At 47.9% G+C, this 27500-nt stretch overlaps 2 protein-coding genes across 6 annotated transcripts in view; both read left to right on the forward strand.

Moving 5' to 3' along the window:
• The window catches only part of adam9a (ADAM metallopeptidase domain 9a), a 24041-nt gene extending 13203 nt beyond the window's left edge, over positions 1 to 10838 (forward strand). Inside the window, exons 9-25 of one of the 3 annotated variants that reach the window (XM_080894164.1) lie at positions 1619 to 1788; positions 1893 to 1974; positions 2197 to 2330; positions 2417 to 2588; positions 3020 to 3112; positions 3199 to 3303; positions 3438 to 3528; positions 3619 to 3724; positions 4084 to 4267; positions 4348 to 4428; positions 4511 to 4616; positions 4698 to 4845; positions 4979 to 5081; positions 5353 to 5412; positions 5792 to 5821; positions 6059 to 6117; positions 8258 to 10838. In XM_080894164.1, coding sequence (XP_080750290.1) covers positions 1619 to 1788; positions 1893 to 1974; positions 2197 to 2330; positions 2417 to 2588; positions 3020 to 3112; positions 3199 to 3303; positions 3438 to 3528; positions 3619 to 3724; positions 4084 to 4267; positions 4348 to 4428; positions 4511 to 4616; positions 4698 to 4845; positions 4979 to 5081; positions 5353 to 5412; positions 5792 to 5821; positions 6059 to 6117; positions 8258 to 8327 — 1794 coding nt within the window. In that variant the 3' untranslated portion in view covers positions 8328 to 10838. The remainder of the gene's footprint in view (positions 1 to 1618; positions 1789 to 1892; positions 1975 to 2196; positions 2331 to 2416; positions 2589 to 3019; positions 3113 to 3198; positions 3304 to 3437; positions 3529 to 3618; positions 3725 to 4083; positions 4268 to 4347; positions 4429 to 4510; positions 4617 to 4697; positions 4846 to 4978; positions 5082 to 5352; positions 5413 to 5791; positions 5822 to 6058; positions 6118 to 8257) is intronic. The other 2 variants (XM_080894165.1, XM_080894166.1) reach the window with 2 other exon arrangements.
• Positions 10839 to 11277: 439 nt separating this feature from the next.
• Positions 11278 to 27500, forward strand: part of ogdha (oxoglutarate dehydrogenase a) — a 28309-nt gene continuing 12086 nt past the window's right edge. For 2 of the 3 annotated variants that reach the window (XM_080894152.1, XM_080894154.1), the window contains exons 1-4: positions 11278 to 11415; positions 14311 to 14686; positions 19599 to 19790; positions 21411 to 21513. In XM_080894152.1, coding sequence (XP_080750278.1) covers positions 14447 to 14686; positions 19599 to 19790; positions 21411 to 21513 — 535 coding nt within the window. In that variant the 5' untranslated portion in view covers positions 11278 to 11415; positions 14311 to 14446. Of the gene's footprint in view, positions 11416 to 14310; positions 14687 to 19598; positions 19791 to 21410; positions 21514 to 23667; positions 23713 to 27500 lie in introns of all 3 variants that reach the window. The other variant, XM_080894153.1, reaches the window with a different exon arrangement.

Raw genomic sequence — 27500 nt, forward strand, 5'->3', positions numbered from 1 at the left:
GTGTCACACGGCAACAGGAAGTGACTTTCCTTTCAGCCCGTTTGCTCTTGTGTGGTTAAAAGTAGGAATAAATCAACAAATGTCTTAAAACCCTTTGATGTCCTCACCAAGGAAAAAGCAATGGACATTTTTTTGTTTGCATTTCTTATTGATTTGGGAGTAATAACCACAATCAATAGTTTAGTTTTTAAAATATTGATCTCTACCAAACAGTTGAGATGCCACTTAATGATAAGAGTATGAAATGTCATGCAAACACAAGTACATTAGATAATACAGCTGAAAAAAGTCAAAGGGCCAAATTCTGATTATATTAATGGAAACTATGCAGGGCATTGGATGGTAGCATTCAGTGAACATTGCTGTTTTCATTCCATCAAAGGAAAGCATTACAGCAAACAACAAAATACATGTGCTGCATCCAGGCCACTTCTGACTGAATGCTACTGTGCAAAATAAAAACAGTGCCAATCAGCACATCTGCTTGTGGTTTTGGTCGTTGGGGTCTTAGGGTGTAGCTTTGATTCTGTGGTCTTGGAGAGCTGGATCATGGTTGGCCAGCTCGAGATGCTGGCTTGTTAACTTGTAACTTATAACTTGTCTTATACAGGTGTAATAGCATACCAGAAAGTTTAATTCCTCCCATATGCTAATTATACACAGGGATGGTGATCTTTGCGTTGGACTCTTTGCTCCACCGTTTGACCGATGAAAGAAGCACGAACCCACAGGCCTTGTTTAGGAGGTTGACACATTTGTTGTCAAATCATTTCATTGCAATCAGACCTTCATCAGACCTGTAATCACAGGCTGCATGGCCCCTCTTCATCAGGTCTTTGTCTGCCATCAGTTTGGTCATACAGTACCAATGCACCTGACACCAGAGGAGGTGTGCAAGTTCTGGACCAAGCAGAAACCTGTGAAGAACCGAGGTTCTTTTATGGGTTTGCAAAGTGTTGTTTACAGCTTTGGCCCCTTAGAGGGAGCTTCTGTTGCTTTCACTCAGGGGAGCATTGAAGAATGTAGATCCTCCTCACACAGCAGCAAGTCGTGGATGATGCCAGATGAACAATTTAAAGCCCCACTCATCTGGTTTGTTGGAAATATACTGGTGAGGAGTGCCAGCTCTTGTGGCTCCATATGAAAGCATGACCTCAAACACGCTGTGGTTGAAGGTGGATGGCATCATGAGTGTCATGCCACAACACTGTCATATATCAAAAAATTATATCTTCCTGCCTTAGTTTGATCAAAAACACTCAAAATATGTTGGACGGTTTTTTGCTTCTGACTTCCTGTTTGGGAGAGGTTTAAGAAGAGCCCACAGTTTCCACTCACAGCGCCTCCTGGTGGCTTTTTTTGGCGTTACAGATGAAAAACCAATTGGTAGAAAAGACTCAACAAGGCAGGTCAATGTCAGTGAAAGCCTCAGTTAGGGCCTGAAAATGTGCTCTACCAAAGGTTGACCGGAACGCTAAAGGGTTAAAATGAATAAAAGCATAAATAAGAGGAGTGTGCGTGCGTGCGTGCGTGCGTGTGTGCGTGCGTGCGTGTGTGCGTGCGTGCGTTTGTGCGTGTGTGTGTGTGTGTGTGTGCGTGTGTGTGTGTGTGCGTGCAGATCTACATGCAGCTGAATATCCGGGTGGTTCTGGTTGGTTTGGAGATCTGGACTCAGCAGAACCAGATCAGCACCGACGGAGCGGCTGGAGAAGTCCTGAATCGCTTCACCCAGTGGAGGGAGAAGGAGCTGGTTCCTCGCCGCCGCCATGACTCAGCACAGCTCATCCTGTCAGTACACACACACACACGCTGTTGCTGTTTTGTTTGTTACTGCATGTGATTGTACCGTGTATCAGGTGATGATGATGGTGATGATGATGGTGTCTGTGCAGGAGGAAGAATTTCGGACAGACGGCCGGGATGGCGTTCGTCTCCACTGTCTGCTCCAGGAGTCACGGAGGCGGGATCAACGCGGTACGCCACCATGCGTGCAGACTAAATACATTCAGTTTTATGAAACACACCAAAAACATTGAAATGATTGTTTCTGCGTCTGTGGCGTCGATTTCACTGAATCGCACGTCTGGGAAAAAGAGAAATAAAAGATCTGGATCCTAATGACAGCTTTAGAAGGAACTCCATCTCCCAGGGTGCATTTCAGTGAGACGTGACTGAACTGTGCTCTGTGTCCTTCAGTTCAACAACAACCTCGTGGTCTCGTTCGCCTCCATCGTGGCTCACGAGCTCGGCCACAACCTCGGCATGAACCACGACGACGGCCGACAGTGCACGTGTCCCACCGGCGCCTGCATCATGAACTCTGGAGCCACGTAAGACGCACACGGCGAGCTACGCCGCACGCTCACACGTGCCCGCACACGCTCACACTCACTCCTAACGCGTCTCCTCTCTGCAGAGGGTCAAAGAACTTCAGCAGCTGTAGCGCCGATGACTTTGAGAAGATGATCCTGCTGACGGGGGGGGCGTGCCTGCTGAACGTCCCGCGGCCCGACGAGGCCTACAGCGCCCCCTACTGTGGAAACAGGCTGGTGGACTTCGGGGAGGAGTGCGACTGTGGCTCAGAGAAGGTGTGATGTGTAGAGGATGAGTTAGACATGCCTTACATTCGATTTGACCCACTTTGATACGACGTGTGCCGAAACAGCGGCGACGCTCCTGGCAGTCAGGGCCCGCCCAGATTCAGTGATTTATTACACAACTCGAGCTACTCATCAGCGGGAAGTCCAACATCTACGCCGTCCACGTGTTCCACAGCTGGTCGGTGGACCAGCTGGCTCCCGGGCCTTATGTTTGACATCCCTGTTTTATATTAACGTGTCACTGTTGTTGAGTTTTCCTGCACACAGAAAATGAAGACAAAAAAGTTTCGCTTTGTGGGTCATTTTCACGTCTTTGTGCGATTTTCTAACGTTTAAAATGATTTTACGCCAGAGACAGAAACTTCCTGTTTAAACCCGGTCACGTGATCGACCACGTGTGTGTCTGTGTGTGTGTGCAGGAGTGTGAGGAGGACCCCTGCTGTGAGTATCGGACCTGTAAGCTGAAGTCTGGAGCTCAGTGTGCGTACGGCGAGTGCTGCTCCAACTGTCAGGTAAACACAGCGAGCCTCATGACACACACACACACACACACTGTGCGTGCGTGTTGGGCTCTGTAACTGTGTGCTTGTGCGTTCAGTTCCTGCCGGGGGGAACCGTGTGTCGCGCCAGCACAGATGAGTGTGACCTGCCTGAGTTCTGTAACGGCTCCTCGTCCTTGTGTCAGAGCGACGTCTTCATCCAGGTGAGGTCCGATGCATTTACCTGAGCAGGTGAGCTGCTGGCTGAGCTGTACTTCATCACATCTGTGTGTGTGTGTGTGTGTGTGTGTGTGTGTGTGTGTGTGTGTGTGTGTGTGTGTGTGTGTGTTTGTTTCAGAACGGGCAGTCCTGCAGGAACCAGGAGGCCTACTGTTACAACGGGAAGTGTCAGCACTACGACAGCCAGTGTCAGGCCATCTTTGGAGACAGTACGTACCTCTGTACGACTTCATCTTCTCTCCTCTCCCTCATTACTCAGCAGCTGACCCCCCCTTCTCGCCCCTCCTCCTCCTCCTCAGAGGCGAAGGCGGCTCCTGAGCTCTGCTTCAAAGAAGTCAACAGCAAAGGAGATCGCTTCGGCAACTGTGGCTACCTCAACAACGGCTTCAAGAAGTGCGAGAGCAGGTAACACACACACACACACACACACACACACTTCCTTAGGGTCCGTCCCAGTGTGAGGAGCTGAGACTGATGATGTCACAAAGTTCAAGTCCCACGCAAGTTAAACGCACCTCCAGCTTTGACCTGATGGTGGCGCTGTGTGATGTGTGCACTCCAAACCGTCACTACACCTGTGTCGCTACCAAACCGGGAAAACCTGAACAAACTCCATCTCCCAGGGTGCATTTCAAAGCCCCGCCCACATGACTGTGCTGTGTTCAGGCGTCTTTCCCACAGTCCGTCTTCGAGCCTCCTCCTGAATCCTCCGATTCTTGTCGAAGTCGCCGCTTCCGTTTTCCTCATCGTGTTTGTTGCCATAGAAACGCCATGTGTGGGAAACTGCAGTGCTCCAACGTTCAGGCGAAGACGGTGTTTGGCATCGAGCCGTCGATCATCAGCACGCCAATCGCCGGAGGGAAATGCTACGGCGTGGACTTCATGCTGGGGTCGGACGTCCCCGACCCCGGGATGGTGAACGAAGGGACCAAGTGTGGAGAGAACAAGGTGAGGAGGAGGGAGGAGGGAAGGGGATGAGGAGTGAACAATGAGGTGTTAAAGCTCGTTTCTTCTTCTGCGGCGCTCAGGTGTGTGTGAACTTTGAGTGCCGCAGCGCCGACGTCCTGAGCTACGATTGCGATGTGCACACCAAATGTCACGGACACGGGGTGAGTCGCCTGCCTGTGCTCCTGCCTACCTGTCTGTCAGGTGAGTCACATGACTCAGGTGTCACCTGTCTGTGTGTCGCAGGTGTGCAACAGCAACAGGAACTGCCACTGCGACTATGGCTGGGCTCCGCCTTCCTGCGAGTTATCGGGTTACGGTGGAAGCGTTGACAGCGGACCCACGTGGAACGGTATGTCACCTGGAGAACTCTGACTTACCTGAGGGCAGGCGTCCCGTGTTAACGCGCCTCCTGTGTGTGCCCCTCCCCCAGATAAGGACACGTCTCTCAGGGACGGCCTGCTTGTCCTCTTCTTCTTCGTCCTCCCGCTGCTCGCTCTCGGCGTCTTCGTTTTCCTGCGCAGGAACGAGCTGCTGCGGCGACTCGGGCTGAGCCGCAGGAAGAGGTCTCAGGGATATGAGTGAGTGCATGCACACACGCCGCCACGGCCGCAGGAACCACGTGTTCTCTGTGCTGCGTTTAGGGACACTGAATATAATTGTAAACCATTAGCTGCACGTGTGGCGCTGCTCTCACGCTCATGTCTCCCTCAGGGCTGACGGCATGGCTTCAGCCAATCACAGCAGGAGACCGCCTCCCAGAGCGCAACCTCCATCTGTTGCCCGGGGTAACGCCAATAACATCGTCAGAGACGGGGTAAGTTTAGGGTTCACATGAGAGTTTACGTTTTCCCTCGTTTTACACACACCTGCCTCACCTGTCCGTCCAGGTGTGTGATGATGTTTGTAGCATCAGCAGTCGCTCCTGCAGCTTTACCCAGTTTGTTCTGTGTGAGCAGTGAGCGTTACAGAGTGGGCGTGTCTACAGAAGGTTACAATTAAAAATCTTCAGGTGGACACGCCCACACGGCCTCCTGCTGCTGCTGCTGATGATGATGATGATGATGATGATGTTACTAATGACACAGATCTGCTGTGACCCTGCTGATCAGGAGGCTGAGAATGGAGACGGTGATGATGCTCTCCCGGTAAGCCTCAGTGTAGAAGCTGAAGTTAGATGTAGTGATGAGCACACCTCAGCACGAGAGCACCAAACACAGTTATTGATCACTGTGTCGTTAGATGACCTCACAGACTGGACGATCAGCTGATCGCTTACAATCAGTGACAGACTGTACTAACCAACCGAGCAGCTGATCTGCATCGACCAGCATCTAACTGGAACTGAAGCGGCTGTCTGCACGGGTTATTGATGAGCTGATTAAGCTGTGTGATTAATCACTTTAGTGTGTGTGTGTGTGTGTGTGTGTGTGTGTGTGTGTGTGTGTGTGTGTGTGTGTGTGTGTGTGTGTGTGTGTTGATGGACTGCATGAGCTCTAACACGCTCTGCTCTCTCTCCATGTGAAGCACCACGCTCAGCTGCTGCCACCACAAGAGGTAAACCCTGCTTACTTCTCATTACCGCTCTAACTACTGCTGCTGATGTAGTGTTAGCTTAGTGCTGCGTGTCTGCAGGTTAATCATCACAGCTGGAAACTAGAAAGCAGCTTTCACTAACCCAATGACATCAGGTAAACTGGGAGAGTCAGACAGGCCAGGTAGATCGGTGTGAGGGTTTGAATGGGACAATGACTCGCAGGTTTACCCAGGTGTACTTCCTCTGTGTGTGTTCAGGTGGTGGAAACCAGCCGGACGGCTCCTTCCCATGCTCTGAAGCCGCCACCGCCTCCTCTGTAAGAAGTCGCGCACCACCACATGCACCGAAACACAAACCGAAAACAATCTGAGCACAAAAACTGTCAGTCAAACCTGAAATGTGGAAACTTCACTTTCAAACTAAAAGTTGTATCTTTTTAAACATTTGACGCTACAGCGTATGTTTCCAAAAAATACAACTTTTTGCATTAGCTTCTAAATGATTTGATCTAACTTGATGTTAACTAGTTATAGAAGCTAGCCTTAAGCTAATGGTTCTTAGAAGCTAAATTTAAGCTACTGAGCCTTAGATGCTAACTTGAACTGGACAATTGGACTTAACAGTTAATGGAAGTCAAAGCTGTACCTGTGGCTAATGCCAAATCGACTGTATTTAAAAATAATTTTAAGCCAACTGTGAGCTTGCTGGTTACTAAAATGCAATTTAATTTTAAGCTAAATTGTCTTCTAGTCTTCTAGATTTAATAAACTTAAAAGCTGCATTTAAGCTAAGTGGATGTAAATATGAGCCAGATCAGGGCTCTAGGCTAACTTTTTGCCATGCGTGCACCGGTGCACCTAACTCAAATTTTTCAACCACATCGCTTAACACCGCAGTTTTACATGTGCACTTTTTTTGAGGGGGGGGAAGTTGCAGTCCATACAGACAATATTCATTTCTAAAGTATTAACTATCAATCTTGTGCTTAAAGTGCGTTGGCACTCTTTGTCAATATTGTAGAAAATGTTAAACATCCTCTCGGCTCCTCTGACGACCTGTTTGCTGCTGAAAGGCCGTGGGCAGAGGGGACACTCGGGCATTTATCGCAGCATATAATGTGTTTTCTGGACACACTGCTGCTTTTTCAGCATTCAGAGGTTGATGGCACCGTGTCAGAGCTGGCTATGAATTTCAGACGGATCAGGCCTTAACTTAACAAAAAAGTTATCAATCGTTCTTTTCATCTTTTCTTATCACCCTCAGCTGCATCCACTCTGTCAGGCCTAGGCTGCTCACTAGGGCTGGGTACCATCACTGATTTCTGTAATCCTGGGAAACTGTTCTTGAAGTACAGAGAGAGAGAGAGCTGTGCATGAAGTGTGATTTTTATCGTGGTGGAAGCAAAACTGATAAAAGAGGGAATTCATGACGACATTGATCAAATGTGAAGCGCAGTTTGCTGCTTCTTTTGCTGCTGGCTCGGTGGATTTTGGTTGGAGAGACAAAACCTGCAGCTCAGAATCAGCGCAAAAAGACGTAAACACAGCGCGGAGCCGACGCATCAGAATCGCTGAGCTCCGACGGCGTGTCCGTCTACGGGCCGTCAGGTGAGAAAGCCGACAAGACAAAGCTGATCCTGATGCGTCGGGTCTGTGTTTACGTCTTTGTGTGGAGTCCGTGTACCTGCTCTTGAAATAGTTTTGTGAGCTTTAATCTGAGAATCTGGCGTTTCTGGCAAAACACGGTTATATTTAAAAGTCGATTCAGGATTTAATGAATTGATATCGCTTTATTCAAGCTACTCACCTCCCACTTCCACCTGCACTTTCAACTGGACCACGGCCAATCAGAGAGGTCCCGCCCCTGACTATCTCTGATTGGTTTAGTCCACGATACGGGCAAAATGTGTGTCTGTTGTTGACCACAGGGAAGGTTGCAGAGATTTTTTTTTTTTTGTTACCCGAACACAATTTGGTGGCACCGGTGCGACCAAATTTTTTTTTAGTCGCACCACTGAAACATTTGGTCGCACTGAGCCCTGAGCCAGAGGAAGACATTTTGTTCACCCAGTAGCAAACTGACTTAATTCATATATTAATGTTAAAGCTAACTGGACTCAAGAGTAAAGAATTTAAAACTAACTACACACAGACACGAGCATTAATTTAACTCGACAAAGAAAGAAACTAGCTAATGTTAAGCTAATCCTAAACTGGATACAGCAGCTTACTCCTAATAGGGCAACACTAGATGGCCATAGATGGATAACATTTATAAGCTAGTCTTTAGAGTGGCTAGGTGCAAAGTGAACCCAGAAGCTAACTGCTGGTGTAGCTGTGTCTCTGCAGCAGTTTGAACTGTGGCGGAGTGATACATCATCTCAAACAGAGCGTGCACGCTGTGGTGTAAGTGGCCAGTCACAATGTAAACTCTTTTTCTTCTTCTTTCTTGCACAGAAAACCGAAACCTTCTGCTGCGTCTCAACCTCTGGTGCCTCAAAGACCTGCACCCGCGCCTCCTGTTTAACCAATCAGGGGTCTTCTAACGACACCTGGATGACACCCCCCCCCCCCCCCCCTTCTACTTATCTTCAAACCCTTCCCAGCGAACTCAGAGCTAGTTCCTTAGCAACAGCCAGGAACAATTCTGTAGCCACGATAACCAGCCGGCCAGACTGCACGGCCATCGCAGTGAAATGGATCCAGGTGGACCGGACGAGAAACTTTGCAGAACCTCCAGGAACCCAGCAGGTCCAAGCTGGAGCCGCTGCTGTTCTCTAACCTAACCAGGCAATCGGATTGTCCTGAAAGCACGAGTTCTTCTGATTGGTTGGTTTTACGAAGCCTGCTTAAGTATTTTTAAACTTTCTGATTTAGTCATGTGACCTTTCAAACAAAGTATAGCAAGTATAGCAGGCCATGTGGGCCTCTCTCTCTGATTGGCTGGTTTGTAGTTGTGGGTGGAGCATGTATCTGAGCACTGGTTTGTTTCTATCGTCTGGCTCGCCCTGCGTTCGCTCCCTCGCTCTTCACAGAACTGTAAATCTACGATATGCAAACAGCGTCTGAGCGCGTAGCTCCTCTGGTCTCAGTTCGTCATGCAGCATGGCGCCGTCTCTGCAGGGAACGAACGCTCACTAGGCGAGGCTGCTCTGTATGCCTCTACTGTCCAGGTATTTCCACCAGTTAAAATATGAGTCTGAGCTTGCAAAGCATTCTGGGAACCGTAGGCAGTCACATTTGGTACAAGCAAAGTGGATTAATCTGTCAGAATTGAAACTAAATGAGATGAGTTCAGACCTGCACTGAGAACATGTTCACTACAAGTCTGGGATCAAACTGAACAGCAGTACCTACCAGCTCCTCCCAACATCGTTCATTTCTTTCTTTCAAAGACTTTAGAAAACACACTCATTCCTGATTATTGTTACCAGTGTGACTGACTCAGTGGAGCTTTTTTTTAAATCTGTCGCTCTTCTGTTAAGGTTGAAGCTTTTTGTAGATCCACATGTTTCTTCTGGGGGGACACAGACCCCGTTTCACCAGTGTTTTAAAAATGAATTATGTCCAGTGGAAGCAGAACTTGAGCAGAAACATGAACTTGGGTGTAGCCTGCTGAGCATTCACAGAATGTGTGACGGCGTCTGAAGGTGGAACAAAGTCCTTGAAATTCTTGGCAATAATGTCCCGAGAGCGTCCACGCTTCCTGTCCCGGGCGAGCAGCGATCACGCTGAACTCTTCCCACATTCAGGGCGTCTGATTCAAACCAGGGATTTTTACACCACCGGTGAACCAAATGCTTGCGTTCTGCAGCTGACGAGCCTGGATGCACTGTGCTGTGTAACCACGTTGGTATTTTTAAATGCCTTTTTTCACTTACTTTGCTCTTTTGAGGGTTTTTGCACAGAAACTGAGGACTCCGCTGAGGATGTTGATGTGTTGCTCACAGGGCTATCTTAGTGCCATTTGACTGTTCATGCCAAAAAAATAAACCGTAGTCTGTGCTGAGCTCCTGAGTGAAGACAGTCGGACGCAGTTATTTAAAGAGCTGAGAGCAGCTGAAGCTTCAGGTTACAGGCAGCTGCTGACTGCAGCGTTTAAAGGGGATCCGTTCTTATCGTTTCCACCTCTGCACTTTGTCAGAGTAGCTTTTCATGATTCACAACTTAAATTAATCCAAATTTCTGTAATGCAATCAAAGCTTCACCTCACAAAGCTTAAAGTTAGCTTAGAGGCATCTCCACGGTGCAGTTAGCTTCAGGTGCAGAGTCAGTTTGGAGTTTGTGGGATGACTTCGCTCATAATTTAGCAAAGTCTCTGCTCCTGTTAGCTAGCTGCCTTAAAGTTAGCTGATGTGAAAGGTTTGTGGTGTATATGCGTTTGGAAGTTTGGCCATCTTAAATATGAATATTACAAAATTGTAAAATCAAAACTCTTGGTGCTCAGCAGCCATCTTGGTAATTTAAAGTGTTTATTTCTCCAGGTTAAGCTGACTTTAAGACCCTAATTTCATGAAATTGGGTGAATACATGTACTTTTACCAAAAACCCCAAACAGATAAAAGGTCTCAGCACAGCTGGTGGTCCAGGTGGAAAAAGCTTTAAGTGTTATTTTGGGTCAGCACAGGCCAACGTGAAGCGGTCCCCTTTAAAGCCAATCAGACATCCTCAGTGGGGTTACATTCATACTGAACCTGTGTAAAAGATTTCATTTTCTCTTATTATGAATGATTTAATCATTTCCTTTTGCTTTTCACCTGTAATCTGTGGTCATTTGAACATTTAATTATTAACGTTGCTGCGTGGCGTGGAAGCCTCCGCGCTGACTGATGATTTTTATGATTCGATGGATGATCTCTCACCTGTTGGACAGGTTCAGGTTGTTACAGCCAGTGGAGCTCAAACTTGTGCTGCTTGCTGTGAAAACCAAACCTGGAAGAATAAAGGTCCTTCAGCTGAACATGATAATTTAATAAACTCTGTTCATACAGACTGTGATTTGTTTGCTTTCAGACTTAATAAAGGTGCACAGAAAATAGTTTGTCAGCATTCAGGTTCCTGTTTGTGGCGACAACCATTTAATATACAGAAAAGCACTCACAGGCTGACTGCAGTCATTGTCACACTTTCAATTTGAAAAAATCTTTTTGAAATTCAAAGTTGTTTTAGAATTGTACAGGTTTTTTTAAAAACATATTTAGGACCAAAAGGGTTTTTTAATGTCCTGATACAATAACTGTATTTTTAAATAGTTTTGTGGAGTTGGGGCATTAAAATAAAATCAAGCCGTACTTTTTTTCTATTTTTTAAACTGTTATTTTAGACTTAAGTTGTTATTTTTACTGAAATATTTAAAAAAAAAATTAAAATACTGTTGAATGACTTTTTCCACAACAAACATTTAAATAAGTATAAAAAAGATTCCTTGTTAGTGTATTTGTTTAGTTCCGTTTGTAGTTTTTCTACAGCGGGACCACGCCCCTTTCATTGTACGTGGTGACGTCAGCGCGAGCTCTGCTCCTGTGCTCAACACATCGAGCTGTCATCATTTTACCGGGAGAAGCGAAGGGCATCCGGGATACCGGCCGAGAGGGAGCCCAGCACTGTGCTTGGAGGTCAGTACCGGGCATTTAGGGGGGACGCTGGGCCGTGAGCGAGGACACGGTCCGACCTGCGGGCTCACTCGGGGGCGGGTTCCGGTTTTGATTCGTGGAAAATGAAAACCGTCTGGACGAATGCGAAGATGCCTTGTTAGCCTGCTAGCCGCGTGCTAGCCGCTACGGCCTTTTAAAGTAACATTTGGAGCGAGGCCGTCCGTTTAAAGACTCCATAAGCGGAGCAAACGCCTCCACTGAATGCAAACACAGAAACTTATTCAGAATGAAACTGCTAATAGCTGTTAATCTAAAGCAGGGGCGTTTTGTGAAGCTAATCAGCTAATTATATAACGCGCCGCGTTAGCGCTGAAGCTAAGCGTGCAGCTAAGAGTTTGCGCAGTGAGAGCCGCTCCGTGTGGCGTCACACACAGCGGGTTTTAGCCATTATGCATTCAAAACAGATGATTTTACAATGTCTGGGGAACACGGCCAGGCATTTTCGGGAACTCATGACTCGTGAAAGGACAAAGTGATCGAATGTCCGGGTGGCCAATAGAGAAGTCTGGATTTCTCAGAGGCAGCCAGTCAGGAGGCGCGGTAGGCAGGTAGTGGGCGGGTCCAGGCAGGGTTAAGGGGAAGGAGAGCAGGCTGGGAGTGGAGCCCCAACAAGGTCAAAACAAAGCAGAAAGTCCCGGTGGGGGGCGAGAGCAGGCCCGTGGGGGGCTGGGAGGTGACCCCGCCTCCCAGAAGGACACGGTTCCGGTTCTGTGACTGGGTTCTGAGAAGGCCTTGGAGAACTTTAACTCCTTGAGTTCTGTGAAGATCTGCAGAAGACTTCAGACTTGACCCTGTTCGCAGCGTCAGCACCGGTCAGAAGTATAAAGACACCCAGTGTGACACTGATCTCTGATCAGCAGTCTGCGGGATACATGCGGGTTTCCAGCATCTGTGCAGCTGTTATAGGAAACGGCAGGAACAATATGACCTGCGTGAGTTACAGCTCACTGTTTTGCAAGTTGAAATAAAAGGCAACACCAGTTTAAAAGATTCCCATCCATCCAGAAAACTGCTGGGAGTCACATGACCAAAGAATTGAGATGTTCAACTTGCGAAGAAGAAAAGCTCCCAGGATTGTAATAAATATACTTTAACTAGTTTGGTTTAATTATCTCAGGCAGAAAACATATATTGTTTTTCACAAGGTCATAGAAACAGGAAGTGCAGACTCTGCTCACTGTGTTGAGCTCACATTCACACTCTGCTCCGTTTTGAGCAGGACAAACCCTGCTGACCTTGCAGGACCTCTCAGGCCTGTTTTGTGGTGGAGTACCTATACGAGGCGAGGTACTTTGCTCTGGGGCGGGTATTGTTTGAGATATGAGCTCAGCAGTCACCAACACAGCCTACTGACCAATCAGATTTCTGGAAAAGAGCGTCACCCTTACTGGAAGATCCTCTGTGTAGACAGTCAGAGGGTCTGAAGGTGTTCTCTTTATCTGATGGAAGAAACTCAGGAGGAGCTCTGCTGCTGCGTCCTGACCTCATCAACATGTAAACAGACTCTTTGTCCTCTCAGAGCATTTAATGCCAAAACTAAAGATTTTTAATTACCACAAGAGTGGCGAGAGGGTTTTAATCACAGGCGTCTGTTCAGTCACAATTTTACTGGTTTCCTTCCTGCTTTGGATAAACTTTATTAATCCAGCAGCTGTTTTCCAGTCTGACTGAGCAAAGCTCACACATTCATGCAGAGTTTTTAGGCCTTTACTCTCTCACACGCATGTGCATGTTTCTGATTGGTCAGAGGCTCCAAACTGTGTCTCTTTCATGTGAACACTGATAAACCTGTCATGTGACCCCGCCCCAGTGTGATTGATAGTTAGCGAGTGAAGCCAGATATGGAAAGATATCCTGGATACGTTGACCCTCATGCAGGCTCTCTGCTGGTTGGTGAAATTTAAAACAGCAGCTAAAAGTCAGACATGGTGTGAGGAGGCTGTGCCGTTTTTATCAATAATCAAACTGTAGTCGTTATTTCTGCAGTGTGTTGTTCTGCTGTGCTTCACAGAATTTCCTCAAATCAGGAACTTTAGACCTTTAAAGGAACAAAAATCAGAGGCAGAGACCTCGGTGTTCTCGTAGTTTCACAGTGTTTACCTGGAGAAGGGTGAGATGGCACGTCTTGTGTGTGAAAACAGCAGGTCTGTTTTGAATAAACTTTATTGCAGGGGAACAAGGTGTTTTTGTTTTCCTTCTGCAAGTGCAGTCATGTGACTGCTGGCAGCGACCTGCACAGAAAGTAAAAGCGTGCGATGCACCGATCTTACAGGTCGTTCCTGGAGCGCGGCGCCGGCCTCTGATGTCAGGAAATGTTGCTCACATGTTTTGGACTGAAGTTCATGTCTGTGATTGGTCAGTGATCTGTGACCTGGCCCTGAGCCGGCTTCTCGGGGCCGATTCAGCCGGGCGCCACTGATTACTGAGTGCAAAACCACCATTAGGTCATGTGACCGTTCCGCCGGATGTAAAGAGATCTTTAAGCGCGCACTTTTAACGTGTCTGTCAGGCTGTCAGAGCTCCAGCAGTCAGACTTGAAGCCTCTGTTCATAAGGAGGTGAAGTAAGTGCGAGTCTGACAACTGCTGTCTGTAAATCTGAACGTTAGCATCTTTAAATCCACTGTGCCGCATTTCTGAGGACGCCGTTTGTCAGGCGCTGCAGATCAGCCCTGACTCTGACATCGTGTTCCTCTGCAAACAGCAGCTCGAGTCGGCGCTCGCAGTGTTATTAGAAGCTCGTCAGACAGAAACCGCCATCGTTAAATCCTAAAGCACAGCTTTCTCTCACATCTCATTTGAATAAAGGTGACTGTGGTCTGGAGAACGGGGGCTAATTCTCTCTCTTCTTCTCTCAGTGGACTGACGTGGACGTCTGACTGCTTCCTGTTGTGGCACTGACCTGCTTTTTTCTTCTGCGTCGTTGTGAGGTCGAGGACGTCCGGACTGTCGGACCCAAAGTCACCGCCGTGTGTGATACTTTAAGGACTGCTCATGCATCGTTTAAGGACTTGTGCGGCGCGGTTGCGTCCGCTCACCGCCTCGCAGGCGGCTCAGACTGTCGGCCAACAGCGGCCAATCACAGTCACCTCCACGGGTGGCAAAAGGACGTTTCAGCCAATCAGGTGTTACACAGCACCGGTGGCCTCGGAGCCGTTCCTGAATGGGACGAGCTCCAACTATGTGGAGGAGATGTACTACGCCTGGTTGGAAAATCCCAAGAGTGTTCATAAGGTAAGGAGCAGTGGAGCCCCTGCAGGTGTGGAGTGGTCGGTGCAGAGGTTGGTTTGATTTTACTGCTGGCAGCATCGATGCAGGACAAACCCTCCAAAGGACTTCAGCAGCATTTCAGTGTAATGGGACATAAACCCAGAACCCAGACAATCAGAAGTTAAAGGTTTGGTGATTTTGAACACATAAAAACAGCTGCACACCCAAAGCACCTGCACCGTTTCCACAGTATTGATAGATTCCACACACAGAAAGTGTCCCACAAATTTAAACCCTAGTGGGAGTGTCCTTTAAGAGGGTCGTTGACCCACTGTTGAGCATGCGCCCCATCCCATGAGCCGAGGTGTGGAAAAGGGTGTGGGCCACTATCAGCAGAGGTTTCGGGTGAAACCATTGTGAGGCCCACGTCTTTCAAAATGATGAAGATAAAAGTTCAGGGCCCTCTAGCAGCCCCGGGTCAGACAGTTTTAGGCGCTCACGTAGAGTTTTATATTTTTAAATATTAATATGATGTTTTATTTCACTTGAAATGTAAAAAATAATGTTCTGAAATAAAGAAAGTGTCAGTCTGCCGTCGCCCTGACTGAAACCGACTGAGCTGATACTTTCACTGCACATTTGTCTCCGTGTAAAACAAGCAGCTCTGTTTTTAGTGGCTAACGTGGAGGAAATGCTCGTGTTTACTGAGCCGTGCAGTAAACAAAGCATTTAAAGAATTTGCATGAAGCATTTTTAGAAATGTTCCATTATTTAAAACTACCATCACAGGTGAATCTTCTCTACAAGCATGCTTTCTTCTGATTGGCTGGATTCTGGAAGTACGGAGAAGGGCAACAACCACTCTTAGCGGGTTGTACGGTTTTTGTCAAAGATCACCGTATAAGGAGATCTGTGACGAGCTGATGTCAGCATGGCACGAGTAGAAACAAGTGGAAGTGAATGTGTAGGGCAGGCTTGACAGGAAAAACTGCATCGTTAGCTCGCCGCTATTCGCATTATGTCGCTAAACTACTGAACGCTCGGGAAACGTTGGCCAAACCAGCAGTGGCACATTTCTTTATTTTCTCCCCGTACTTCATTTCCTGAGGGTTCGATGATAAACACGATAAAATGTGAGAAATGAGCAGAAGATTAAAATGTGATTGGCTGAAAACTGAAGAGAAGGGCGGGATTAGTGAGTGTGACGCTCCAGCTGGGTGGAACCTTTAAAGAACACGCCGTGCTTCCTTGTTAGTGACAAACATGGCTCGTTGTGTTGTGACGCACGGCGCTGGCGTTCACTGCTGGGAGGTCTCCATGAATGTCCTCCAAGAAACATGAACCACAGCGTTGGTGATTCACGTGTTCACGTCGTGTGCCACCGCTGTGTTAAATTACATATGTGCTTCTGATTGGCTGGTTCAGCCTGCAGTGAAACATCTCCTCCATGTTGTTGTGCAGCTGGTCCTGGTTCTGCTCGGGGACCCGTCCACCTCTGACGAAAAGCTGCTGCAAGATATCAAGGACACGAGGAACATGATACAGGAAGTGTGGGGCCCACTGGTTAGCAGTAACAGAACTCTTTCAAAATAAGAGTGAAGCAAGTGTTTAGTGGGGAAACTCTTGAGGCTTCGATGAGTCAGATTAAACAAAAAAAAGCTCAGATGAGTGTCGTGTGCACAAAAAGCTGCTGTGGGAAACAGTGGTGTGCATCTGTTTGTAATGATATGATGCGTGTGTGTGTGTGTGCAAAAGTCTTGAGCCACTCATTTCTTTGTATTTTGTTTCCAAGGAGGCAGACGTTCTTTAAAGTGCTCTTGAGCAACAACTCTCCAGGTTTCTGAAGCTCTTTGTTGTTGGACACTGTAATGTGCTGTAGTGTGTTACTGAAATGAGGCAAACTCAGAATAATAATATGTGGAGAATCATACAGGTTTTACTGCACAACAGGAACATGTGGAACATGCTGTTGTTGATATCTGGGACGAAGGACGAGCATTAAAATGTGTTTGCAGGCGTTTCCTCCTGTCCACATTCTGAAACACATTACAGCCACACTGACATGTTCAGTGTGCTCTGAGCACATGTGACCAGTCATGTGACAACATCCTGTTCAAGAGTAGCAGCTGTGTCAGGATGGCGCTTTAAAGGGTTTAAAGCAGGGGTAGGCAACTCCAGGCCTCGAGGGCCGGTGTCCTGCAGGTTTTAGATCCCACCCTGGGTTAACACACCTGAATCACATGATTAGTTCATTACCAGGCCTCTGGAGAACTTCAAGAAATGCTGAGGAGTTATTTAGCCCTTTAAATCAGCTGTGATGGATCATGGACACATCTGAAACCTCCAGGACACCGGCACTCGAGGCCTGGAGTTGCCCACCCTGGTTTAAAGGGTCCGTTAGTGCTTAGAAAGTCTGAAATAAGCTCTGTGGAGACTCATGGAGACGGTGCGTTTCATTCATTTTAGCAGCAAAAACAAATAAGTACAGTATACCATCAGCGTTATGTAACAGCAGTGGTTCATCGGGATAATCAGTGGCGTGGACTGTAGACTACAGGAGCCTGTGGGGGCAGTGTCACCCGTGTCACATGCCAAGACTCGATGCTAAGAGGAGCGTAGCGCGAACGGCAAAGCAGCTGGATGGAAGAAAACGGAGTCAGATTTAAAAGTGAAAGAATTTCACAGGAAACTGAAGATAAATCTGCATGTAAAGCTCCTGTGATGTCACCTCTGAGTGGGAGAGTCACGTTCACGTACGTTAGCTAACCTGTCATGACGCTTGCTAAGCTAACATCACAGTTTAGTTAGCTAACGAGTGAAATGTGATGCAAACCTCGCCTCTGTCAGTGCGCCCCAGGGCAGCTGTGGCTACAACGTAGCTGCCATCACCTGTGTGTGTGGCTGATGTAGTGTAAAGCACTATACAAATACAGGAGCAGACACACAGTCTCTGCTTTATTTGGTCTGCTCACATTAATATTAGAGTTTACCTAATGTTAGGAGGTGACCTGTGGGCGGGACCGTATCAATAATAATTACACATGTAATCACTTAAACACCGCACTACCAAATCGGTGCTCGGTAACATTTGTATTCTGGTTCTGTTTGTTCCGGATTACTAGTATTAAAGACACACAGATGAGTCTGTCCTGTACAGAGCAGGTTATCGTCAGCTGTGACCGTCAAAGAGAGTCGCATCCAGAGCGTGAATCATCTTAAACTTTGGAAACTTATTTAGGACCGGAAAATCATTTTGACTACAGGAAGCACAGACGAGAGTTATGGAAACAATCAACCTGACGTCCATTATTATTTAGACCAAAATACTAAATCTTGCTCTGTAAGGGCCTGATATCCACTTACGAGGACGTTATGCTGCAACTGTTCTGTTGAAATTTTAAATAAATATCCTCGTATGTTGCTCTCATTTTTCTCATAAACAAAAATTAGGTAAAAGAAAAATCTGGTAATTCTTTGTTTTTACATTCATCAGGTCCTAACCAGCCCAAATATCAAAGAGAGATTAAAATGCATGCCATGGAAGAGTTCAGGTTAAATTAGGTCCCTGTTTATGATTCGAATGTCTAACGTGAGACCTAAAATCTAAAACCACGCATGTGATGCAGACAGCAGCATCACGGCATCTGTGTCGGGGACCGGTGCTGCGTGTGGAGCTCACAGCTCTCGATTCTGTCTTCTTTAAAAAGCTGTAAATGAGTCTGTTTCATTTTTCCGTTATTCGTCTTCAAACACGCTCTGGGGTCGTGAAGGTGACATGGCTGTGACGGCGTTTGTTTTGGTGAGCTCTCTGACCGGGCGCTAAAGGACAGCCAGCTAATAATAGCCCCCAGAAGCTCGAGTCACGTGACAGGCCTACTTCAGGGCCGGCAGTGAGACTGAGAGGCCCTCTGGCTTCGATCAGTTCTTTAATGACTTTAAACGAGTCCGATTAACGAAGGCCGATTTAAAAACAGGAAGTACTTTGAAGGCGTTAACCTAAACAACGAGAGAATCATCTGTCAGAGGCGCAGCGTTTGATCAGAGCTCCACCCACACCGTTTTTACTCTCAAGAAGAGGACAACCCTCCCCCCCACACACACGTATTCTCATTTTGAAAGTGAGGACATCTAATTGACAACATCTCTTCCCAGTTTCTAACCCTCAGCCGAACTGTAACGCTGACACTGAAACCACATTTTGAGCCTCAAACTGGGGACGGACGCTTTGTCCCCACAAGTGACTGTTGGTCCCCACAAAGATATCTAAACAGGTGCACACACACACTCCTCTTGGTACAGAGTGTGTGTGTGTGTGTGTGTGTGTGTGTGTGTGTGTGTGTGTGACATGTCACATCTGTTATGTAACGACCTGACACCGTGACCTTGCTCTTATTAGCTTAGCCTGCTAGCTGGACACAGGAAGTAAAGTGTACTGTGGGGCGGGTGCTCGCTGACGCAGAACAGCTGAAGTGTGTAAAAGTCAGCCGGGATCTGGACGCGCTCCACCTTGTGACTCAGCAGGCGTAACCCGCTGTGATGGCTTTAAAGCTTCCTGTGTGACTTCGTCAGTCTCACGCTGTGGAGGAGTCTGGTGTGTGTGTTTGGTCACCACGGAAACGGCGTGATGTAGAGCAGAGCTCATTAAGGCCCTCTGACCTCCTGATGGTGAAACGGCGTGCCCTCAGATTCCCTCTTCCTTCATCGAAGCTTTGAGCATCTCTGAGGTCAACCGTCAAACGCCATAAATAATGCTGCGTCCATGTTTGACTCAGCACTGGTTATCTGTCGGTTAGCTGTTCTGACTCCACCCACCACAGGAAGTTCTCTTACTTATAGAGCACACACAGCAACAGCAGGCACTGAGTGCAGTAAGATCAGGATCTCTGAGCCTTGTTCATGGCATCATCAACATCTTTCTCTTCTTCCTCTCCTGCAGTCGTGGGATGTGTTTTTCCGGAACGCCAACGCTGGCGCTCCTCCCGGCGCCGCCTACCAGTCTCCTCTGGGGCTGTCTGCAGCGTCCAGCCTCGTCGCCCCCCAGCTCTCCTCTCTGGTCGGAGCTCAGCCCAACGTGGAGAAGCTGGTGGAGGATCACCTGGCTGTGCAATCGCTCATCAGGGCCTACCAGGTACACACACACAAACACGATCAATGCATCCATAAGATTATTGAAAAGCCTGTGTTTGTCAGTGACCTCTGACCTTTGGCTACTGATAGAGTGAAGCCTGTGCTGTAAAATGTTTTCCTGTTTGTTCACCTGCTTATTGATGGCTGCTGTTTGTTGATGGAGACGTTGGTGTGGTGAGTTTAGGTCTTCACAGGTCACACAAACTCAGCCTGATCAATAATTGATGATCAGCATCCATCAGAGCAGAGTGTCGACAACATCCACAGTAGGGCTGGGCGATATGGTCTAAAATCCATATCACAGTGTAATTTGAAACATGTGCTTAAAGGATTTTAAGGCGCACTTAAAATCCTTTAATTTTCTCAAAAATCAACAGTGAGCCTTACGTATGAATTCTGGTTGTGCTTACTGACCTCGAACTGATTTTATGTGGTACACGGCGCTCAAACATCGGTCAAAAATGTTTTAGTGCAACTTAGCTTCAGGTCCCAAAGTCAAACGAACACTGAGAGTTAAAACTGTCTAAATTCTTTCATCTTTTATAAAACGATCAGCGTTGCTGCTTTACCAGGTGTAACTATGAAGTTTAACATCCAGGCATCCATGAAAAGGATTATTACATTTAACAGAGTTAGAAGTTAGCAGGAAGTTAGCAGGAAGTTAGCTCGCTGGCTTCCACCTAAACATGATATAGCATGTTCTGACTGAGAGATTTCTGAAAGAATTCAAACGTACAGCTCTGTTATCACTTCCAACATAAATGAAGACTTTAAACTAAACAGCAGTGACGTTTGTAGGGTTACTGAAGTTGGGCTAGCTGGTATATAATGATGTGCTACGTGACCGCTAGCAAAACAGCTAGGTTAGCATAAACAGTGAAGCTGGAGGACGAACGCTAACACTTTTCCACTTGATAAAAGTTAACGTGAAGGTTCCTGATGGTTAGAGACAAATACAATCACATGGCAGGATGCTGTAAACGGACCAAACTTCAGCCAGGAGAACAACTGAGATAATCCATCCACAACACGAGGTTAGTCATTAATATACTGCAACAACATGGGAAGTTCAAAGTGACTCTGCAGCAACAGGATGTGCAGCCGGCTGGATTAAAGCCCGAATCCTGACCCTGACGTGACGTGACGCTGTCATAAGGACCTGTGAGGGCCTGAGCTTCCTGTTGTGGTGTGTGTGTGTGTTCAGGTGATGGGTCATCACAATGCCCACCTGGATCCACTGGGAATCAGCTGTGTGAATTTTGATGACGCTCCGGTGAATGCCGGCTTCCAGGATGTTGGTGAGAGCGCCACAACTAAACCACCAAACAGACCGTGATGTTAACTTTGCTTTTCCCTCCCACCCGCCCTCTCTCCTCCTCCCTCCCACCCGCCCTCCCCCCTCTCTCCTCCTCCTCCTCTCTAACACTTCCTGCTTTTCCTAACTTTTCACCGTTTCTCCCGTTTCTGATTTCTTCCGTCCATCCTGCTTCTCATCTGCTCCGCTCTTCATCCTCTGTCTGTTATTTGGTTGCATCTCCTCCTCCTCCTCCTTCATCTCACCCTGTTCTCACCCCCCCCTTCCTGCCCTGGGTGGGCTCTGTGCTGTTGTCACTTCCTGTAGATCCGAGGGCACCACGTGGCCCAGTTGGACCCCCTCGGCATCATGGACGCCGATCTGGATTCGTGTGTCCCCACTGACATTATCACGTCCTCCGACAAGCTGGGTGAGGAGCTGACCCTCAGAAATCGACCCCCTCTTCGTGTGTTCAGCGCTCCTCCTCGTTGGCTGGAGGAGTCTCTGAAACGTTATCGTACAGCAGAAGAGTTTCTTCTGCTGTACGATAACGTTCTGTTTTTAAATCGAGCTCTGTTTCAGGATTTTATTCTTTGTCTAAACTGAATCGTTCTTCCTCATCTAACATCTGAAGACCTTCGTTCTGTGATGAAGGTCCGAGAATTAACCTCAAATCATTTCAGTGTTTCCCGCATGGAGACGTGAGGAGAGACCGCACGGCTGTGCTGACGTGAACGTTAGTGCCAGTTTATTCATCACAGTCTGGATCATCACATGTTTGTGACACTTGTGATCATTTAAGTTCATTTAACAAACAAACAAAATGTTATTTTTTTGTTATTTTAGTTTAAATATGATATTTTAATTAAAACGAAGAGCTTAAGGCTGTAACCCTCAAACTGTGACACGGGTTCTGATCATGTGGTTCACAGTGAGGCTGCAGCGCTGTTACTCTGTAATAAACAGCATTTACCAGATCAGAGGTTCAGTCCTGCGTCTGTGTAAACTCTCGGTGGTGGTGTGTAGTCGCAGTCTCTCCTCCACGCTCTGTTGAAGTGTGGATGGTTTTCTTCAGTTTGTGGGAAACACTGAAAACATTGACACAATCCTAATCCCGAGTTTAAAATCTGGATGATTCTCTGAGATCTAAAAAGCCTGACTGAAGGTGTTTTTAATGAAAGGGGAACGTCCTTTTTCCTGAAGGTGATTACGTCCCCGCCGAGGACCGAAAGCTTTCTCAGGGCCTCTGTAGAAAACGTCCTGATTCGGTGTGGCTCCAGGAGGCCTGGCGGTAACCGGCTTCACTGCCTCAGACCTCACGCTCAGACTCGGAGCTCCTCTCCGCTGGAAAACACGATCGGCATTAGTGATGCAGCAGGATGAAGCCTTTAATGGTTCTCAGCCACCTGAGTCCGTTTCTGTTGGACGCGAGTCGCCCATCGTTGACTCCACGTGGAGTCGTAGGATATCTGGAACTGTGGCGCAGCTTTTACTTTGAAGGGCAGCATTCTCGGTTTCCTGTTTGGGCCGCAGCGATCTGTTGGCGACCAGAACAATCAGCGGTCTGCTCGCGCTTGCTTCGTTTAGACTCACCACAGCGGGCCGTGTAGAAACGGCGTAGATGATGACACTCGTTTATTAAAGCTTCTGATTCAAACCGAGCGACCCGCGAGCTGTCCGAGCGTTTCATCCACGCACGCGTTCACGGAGCCCAGTGTGAACACGAGACCTGCCAAAGATCACAGAATCTTTCTGAAGATGAAAAAGGCGGCGTCGGAGTCTCTGGGCAGCGGCGGGCTGCTGCTGTAGTTGAGCTTCTGCTGCGTGACGCTGGGCTGTGCACCACGTTAGCCAGAGCGCTCCTCCACTGCTAATCCTGCTCAGATCTTTTCCTGCAAGTTTGGACCTGAAACCCCGCCAAGGTGACCGTGAGTCTAAGACGCTCCGTCTCAGAGCTCTTCCTCGTCTTCCTCTCAGGACATTTATTAAATAACAGCAGTCCTGGTTCCAGGTGCTTTTAAACCACCACAGAGGAAGACGAGAATAAAGCAGTACTTCCTGTTTGTTCGCAGTCTGAATGTTGCTAACGGCTCATTAACGTTCAGCTTCGGCTTCAATCTGTGTCGTCAGAAACAGGAAGTCAAAGATCAAAGGTTTGTGGCTTCGCCTCACTGTCTGCGGCTAAATAAACCCCTGAAGCTGTGACTCCACCCACTGTTACACATCAGGACACGCCCCTCTCGAGCTGCTCTGTGTGCCATGTTCAGTTTGTTGTATTAGCGCTCCCAGGAAGTAGTCCGTCTGAAGGTGACCTGAATGGCCTCGGTGTGGGACGGCTGTGGCGACGCTGTTTAACCTCAGCATGGCGCTAAATGTGTCTCTCCTTCTCCACTGCTCCTTCTTCTTCTTTGATCGCGGGGTCAGACGGTGGTGGAGACGCGAGATGCGGGGCGGCTGCTGCGCTGATGAGGCTGTAGGCCGGTGTGGTGGTGTTGGTGCTGGTGGTGTGTAAAGGGGGTTGCAGGTCATTAATGGTGTCCGGGTGTCTCTTCCCTTTGCTGCCCCCTGCTGGTGACCCGTCCAGACCTGGCTGTGTTCAAGGAGAGGCTGCACATTCTCACGGTCGGAGGTACGAGAACCAGCACTGCTGTGAAGTCAGTAGTTGATCTGTAGTGGAGTTTGTCAGTGCAGTAGTTTGAAGGAAACATCTGCAGGAGCTGAAAGCATCAACGCAGCAGACGGCGGGCTCCTGAGCTCCTGCAGAGGGCGCCGCAGCGCCGCGGAGAGATTTCATCTGGTTCAGCATCTGATTCTGTCTTTGTGCAGGAGTTGAAGCACGTTTGTGACCTTGCAGCGGTTTAACCAAACTGGAAGCATGTTCACATGTGCAGCTGCAGTCCTCAGATCCTCTCACCAGCCCCACGCTCACCTGGCCAGAGTGTACCTGCAGGCCTGTGTTGGGCAGTAATGTGCACCCAGACAAATGTATAAATAATCACATGATTAGAGGGATATGTCTTCATGAAGCAGAGTATAAACTGTAATTTTATGTCTCAGTTTATCACTTTCACCTGCTGCTGTAGTTTCAGTAAATGTGACATCAGTTAGTTTTGTTTTTTAGAAAGAAAGCGAGCATCAACAGGTGAGACGGGAAAATAAAAATCGTGCAGACGGTCACGCCGGCAGCATCGTCTGCCTGAAATGTCTCAGACTCTGCTGCTTCTTTACTCCTGTGGATTCTGTCTCAGTGGGCTGAACCACGGTGAAATCTCCCTGTAGCCTGAGCAGCACACAGGAAACACTGAGAGGAAGTTCATCCCGTCTGACTTGACAGGCTCCGCCTCCTCTCAGGGTCCCCTGTGCTCAGCTTTGTTAGCTGCTGCTAGCGTGCTGACCCCCGCTCTGTCCCACAGTTCACCGTTATGTTCATTAGTGTCTGGGCCTGACTCTGAATGTGCTCTGAACTATGGCTTGATGCATGCTCCATCATCCAGGTAAGGAAATCCCAAAAAGTTGTCCTCAGATGCAGATGTGTCCACGTGGATTAAACATATTTATATACTGGTTATTAATAAAAATCAGGCTGTTGTTACTGGGCTGCTCCTCCCTGCTGGCAGATGTCACTGTTCAGTTTAACAGGTAACTGAAGCTCACCTCCTGCACAGACTACAGTGATGTTCAGCGATGCTGAAAATTAAGGCGAACCCTGAAAGAAGCAACGCGGTAGTTCCTCCAGCATCCAGCCGGGGCAGCAGCGAGTCAGTCCCAATGTTAAACGTGTCCAGCAGCCTGAGACACAAACTCTGTGGATAATTGGGTCGGGATGATGTTACAGCTCACATTAGCATTAAAGGTTGTTTTTTTTTAGGGGCGTGGCCTCTTTTTGTAGCTGCTAGGTGTCTGCTAGGCTAATCCATAGCTTTCATGTGATGTCAGATCTACTGGGATACGCCCGCCTGGCCGCTCAGAGTACGGCACAAATGTGCGCGCACACCTTTCCTAACCCCGCCTGACAGGTAGTTTGTTTAAGCTAGCTTTGTAGCGCTTTGCATCAGTTACCCGTCCAGATGAAAAATACATGTCGCACGTCGAAAGCGTTCATCCAGTCAGCAGTGAGCAATGCTCTACAACAGACATGGTGCTCAGGGGGAGGGGCTTAGATAAAGCTGCCCTGTTTAGTGACATCAGATTACCAATAACAGATCTGCCATACTGTCCTTGTAGACGCAGCTGGTTATGAATCTGTAAATGTACTGCAGTGACGTCTGGATCTGTCTTTGGGGCGTCTGACATCTAGGGCTGCCACAAACGATTATTTTGATAGTCGACTAATCAGATCATCATCCACTGGACGTAAAACTACAGCTTATTGCACCAGCAGCATCTGCTCTTATATAACTATCATTAGCTTACAGCTTTAAGTGTTTAAGGTGCTAACTAAAAATAAAGACAAGATGATAGTTTATTCAATTTTAATGAAATTTGCAGATTGTTTCGGTGAAGTTTAATAAACTCCTTGCTATCTAAAATATAACAGGACACCGGAGTATATTCTGGAGCATCTCACACTTCTGATAATCAGCTGTCTGCTTGATGTTTATTCAGCTGTGTAAAAACTATAACTTTAATCTCAGCCAAACCGATTCACTCAGGAACAAATAAAATACTAAAAAAAAGCCAAACAATAACATTTTTAAGTTATCTAAGTGACTCATATATCATGTTTAACCTGAGTAGCGAAAGACGGCGGTGGGTTTGAAAACGATCTGCCGGGAGTCCGGTGTTCTCACGGCTCTAGTGACCTTGCCCCCGGCTAGCTATCGAGCTAGTGGGTAACAGACGTCTCCGAAAACGTCGGAGCGCTTTTGAAAATATGTGGTGTCCTGATAAACTGAGCAGATATTTGAGGTTTGCACAGCTACATTCTCGGCTGAAAATATGTTCAACGTTTATTTTGTGACCCAGAAAGAATAATAAGAGTAATATTAAAACTAACTAGCTGCCGCCATTGTTGGAAACTAAGCTGGGCCGCGCTATGAATTCTGGGACAGAGCTACTTCTTCTTCTTCGGAGTTTAACGGCAGCTGGCATCCTTGTACATGCAGTGCTGCCATCTTCTGTTTCAGTCCGTTATTACACTCTTAAATCCTGCTACTTATTCCTGCGTCTTTTGTGATCTTACAAAGCTTCAAACGACGCGTCGACTATTAAATCAGTCGTCGACGATTTTGACATTCGACTAATCGTGGCAGCCCTACTGATATCTGAGCACTGACGCTGCTTCACGTCGTGTAATGTCAGTGACCTCGCGCGTGTTTCAGCTCAGTGCGTCGATCCCGTTTCCTCAAGTTTAGCTTCATGTTTTTGGACAGAAGCACGAAAAAAATGTTACTGAGGCCCAAATCAAGGCTGGGAGGAGAAAATGTTCCGCCTGTGTGTTCCAGCCCTGTCACCAGGTTCAAAGCCGACCTGAAACAGAATATATCAGTCAGACTGTCTCAGCAGGACAACTGCACAGAGCAGCAAGAAGCTGTGCGTAAACTGCCCGCTGGTGCTCCACAGGTCACACTGGTCTGAGTCCAGCTGTTACTGTCACAGAGGGCAGGGACTGAGCACTGACCTCAGGACAGAGCCTCTGTTTTTACTCGAGAACAAAGACGTCAGAGGTGCTTTGTAAAAAACATCCTGAGCATGTTTCATCTGAGCTGCAGCTCCAGATGTTTCACTGAGGTCAGTTTAGCAGCTGTCTGAGGTTTGTTCCTCAAAATATGAAAGACCCTGAATCAGACGTCAGGATGGCAGCACACACTCAGACCTGCACACATGGGGCAGCATTACATCTACTCTATCTACACACAGGCCCCGCTTTAAAGTAATAAACTGCTTTCAGTACAAAAGCAATGACAGGCTGTGATTAGCGCCCCCATGAGGCTGAAATGTTTAGAAAGAGAAAACGGGTGGATGAAAAGGGAGTTCAGTCCAGGAGGGCACGACACACACAGTTACTACAGACCAACGGTCGCACAGACGGACAGAAATGCTTACAGACTCAGGAGAAGGCAGACGCTCGTCTGAGGCTGGTGGTCTGTGGGGGCGCTGGTGGTGGTCTGTAGGGGGCGCCGGTGGTGGTCTGTGGGGGCGCCGGTGGTGGTCTGTGGGGGCGCCGGTGGTGGTCTGTAGGGGGCGCTGGTGGTGGTCTGTGGGGGCGCTGGTGGTGGTCTGTAGGGGCGCTGGTGGTGGTCTGTAGGGGGCGCTGGTGGTGGTCTGTGGGGGCGCTGGTGGTGGTCTGCAGGAGCTGTCAGCCGAGCGTCCATGGGGACATCCTGCTTTGCTATGTGAGGTAGATTGAGCCTTTTGAGTGGCTCCTTTGCATGTGTGCGGGTTCTCTGATTGGCTGAGCCTGAAGTGAGACTGCAG

The sequence above is a fragment of the Rhamphochromis sp. 'chilingali' genome (genome assembly GCF_963969265.1).
Source record: "Rhamphochromis sp. 'chilingali' genome assembly, chromosome: 10".
Lineage (NCBI taxonomy): Eukaryota > Metazoa > Chordata > Actinopteri > Cichliformes > Cichlidae > Rhamphochromis > Rhamphochromis sp. 'chilingali'.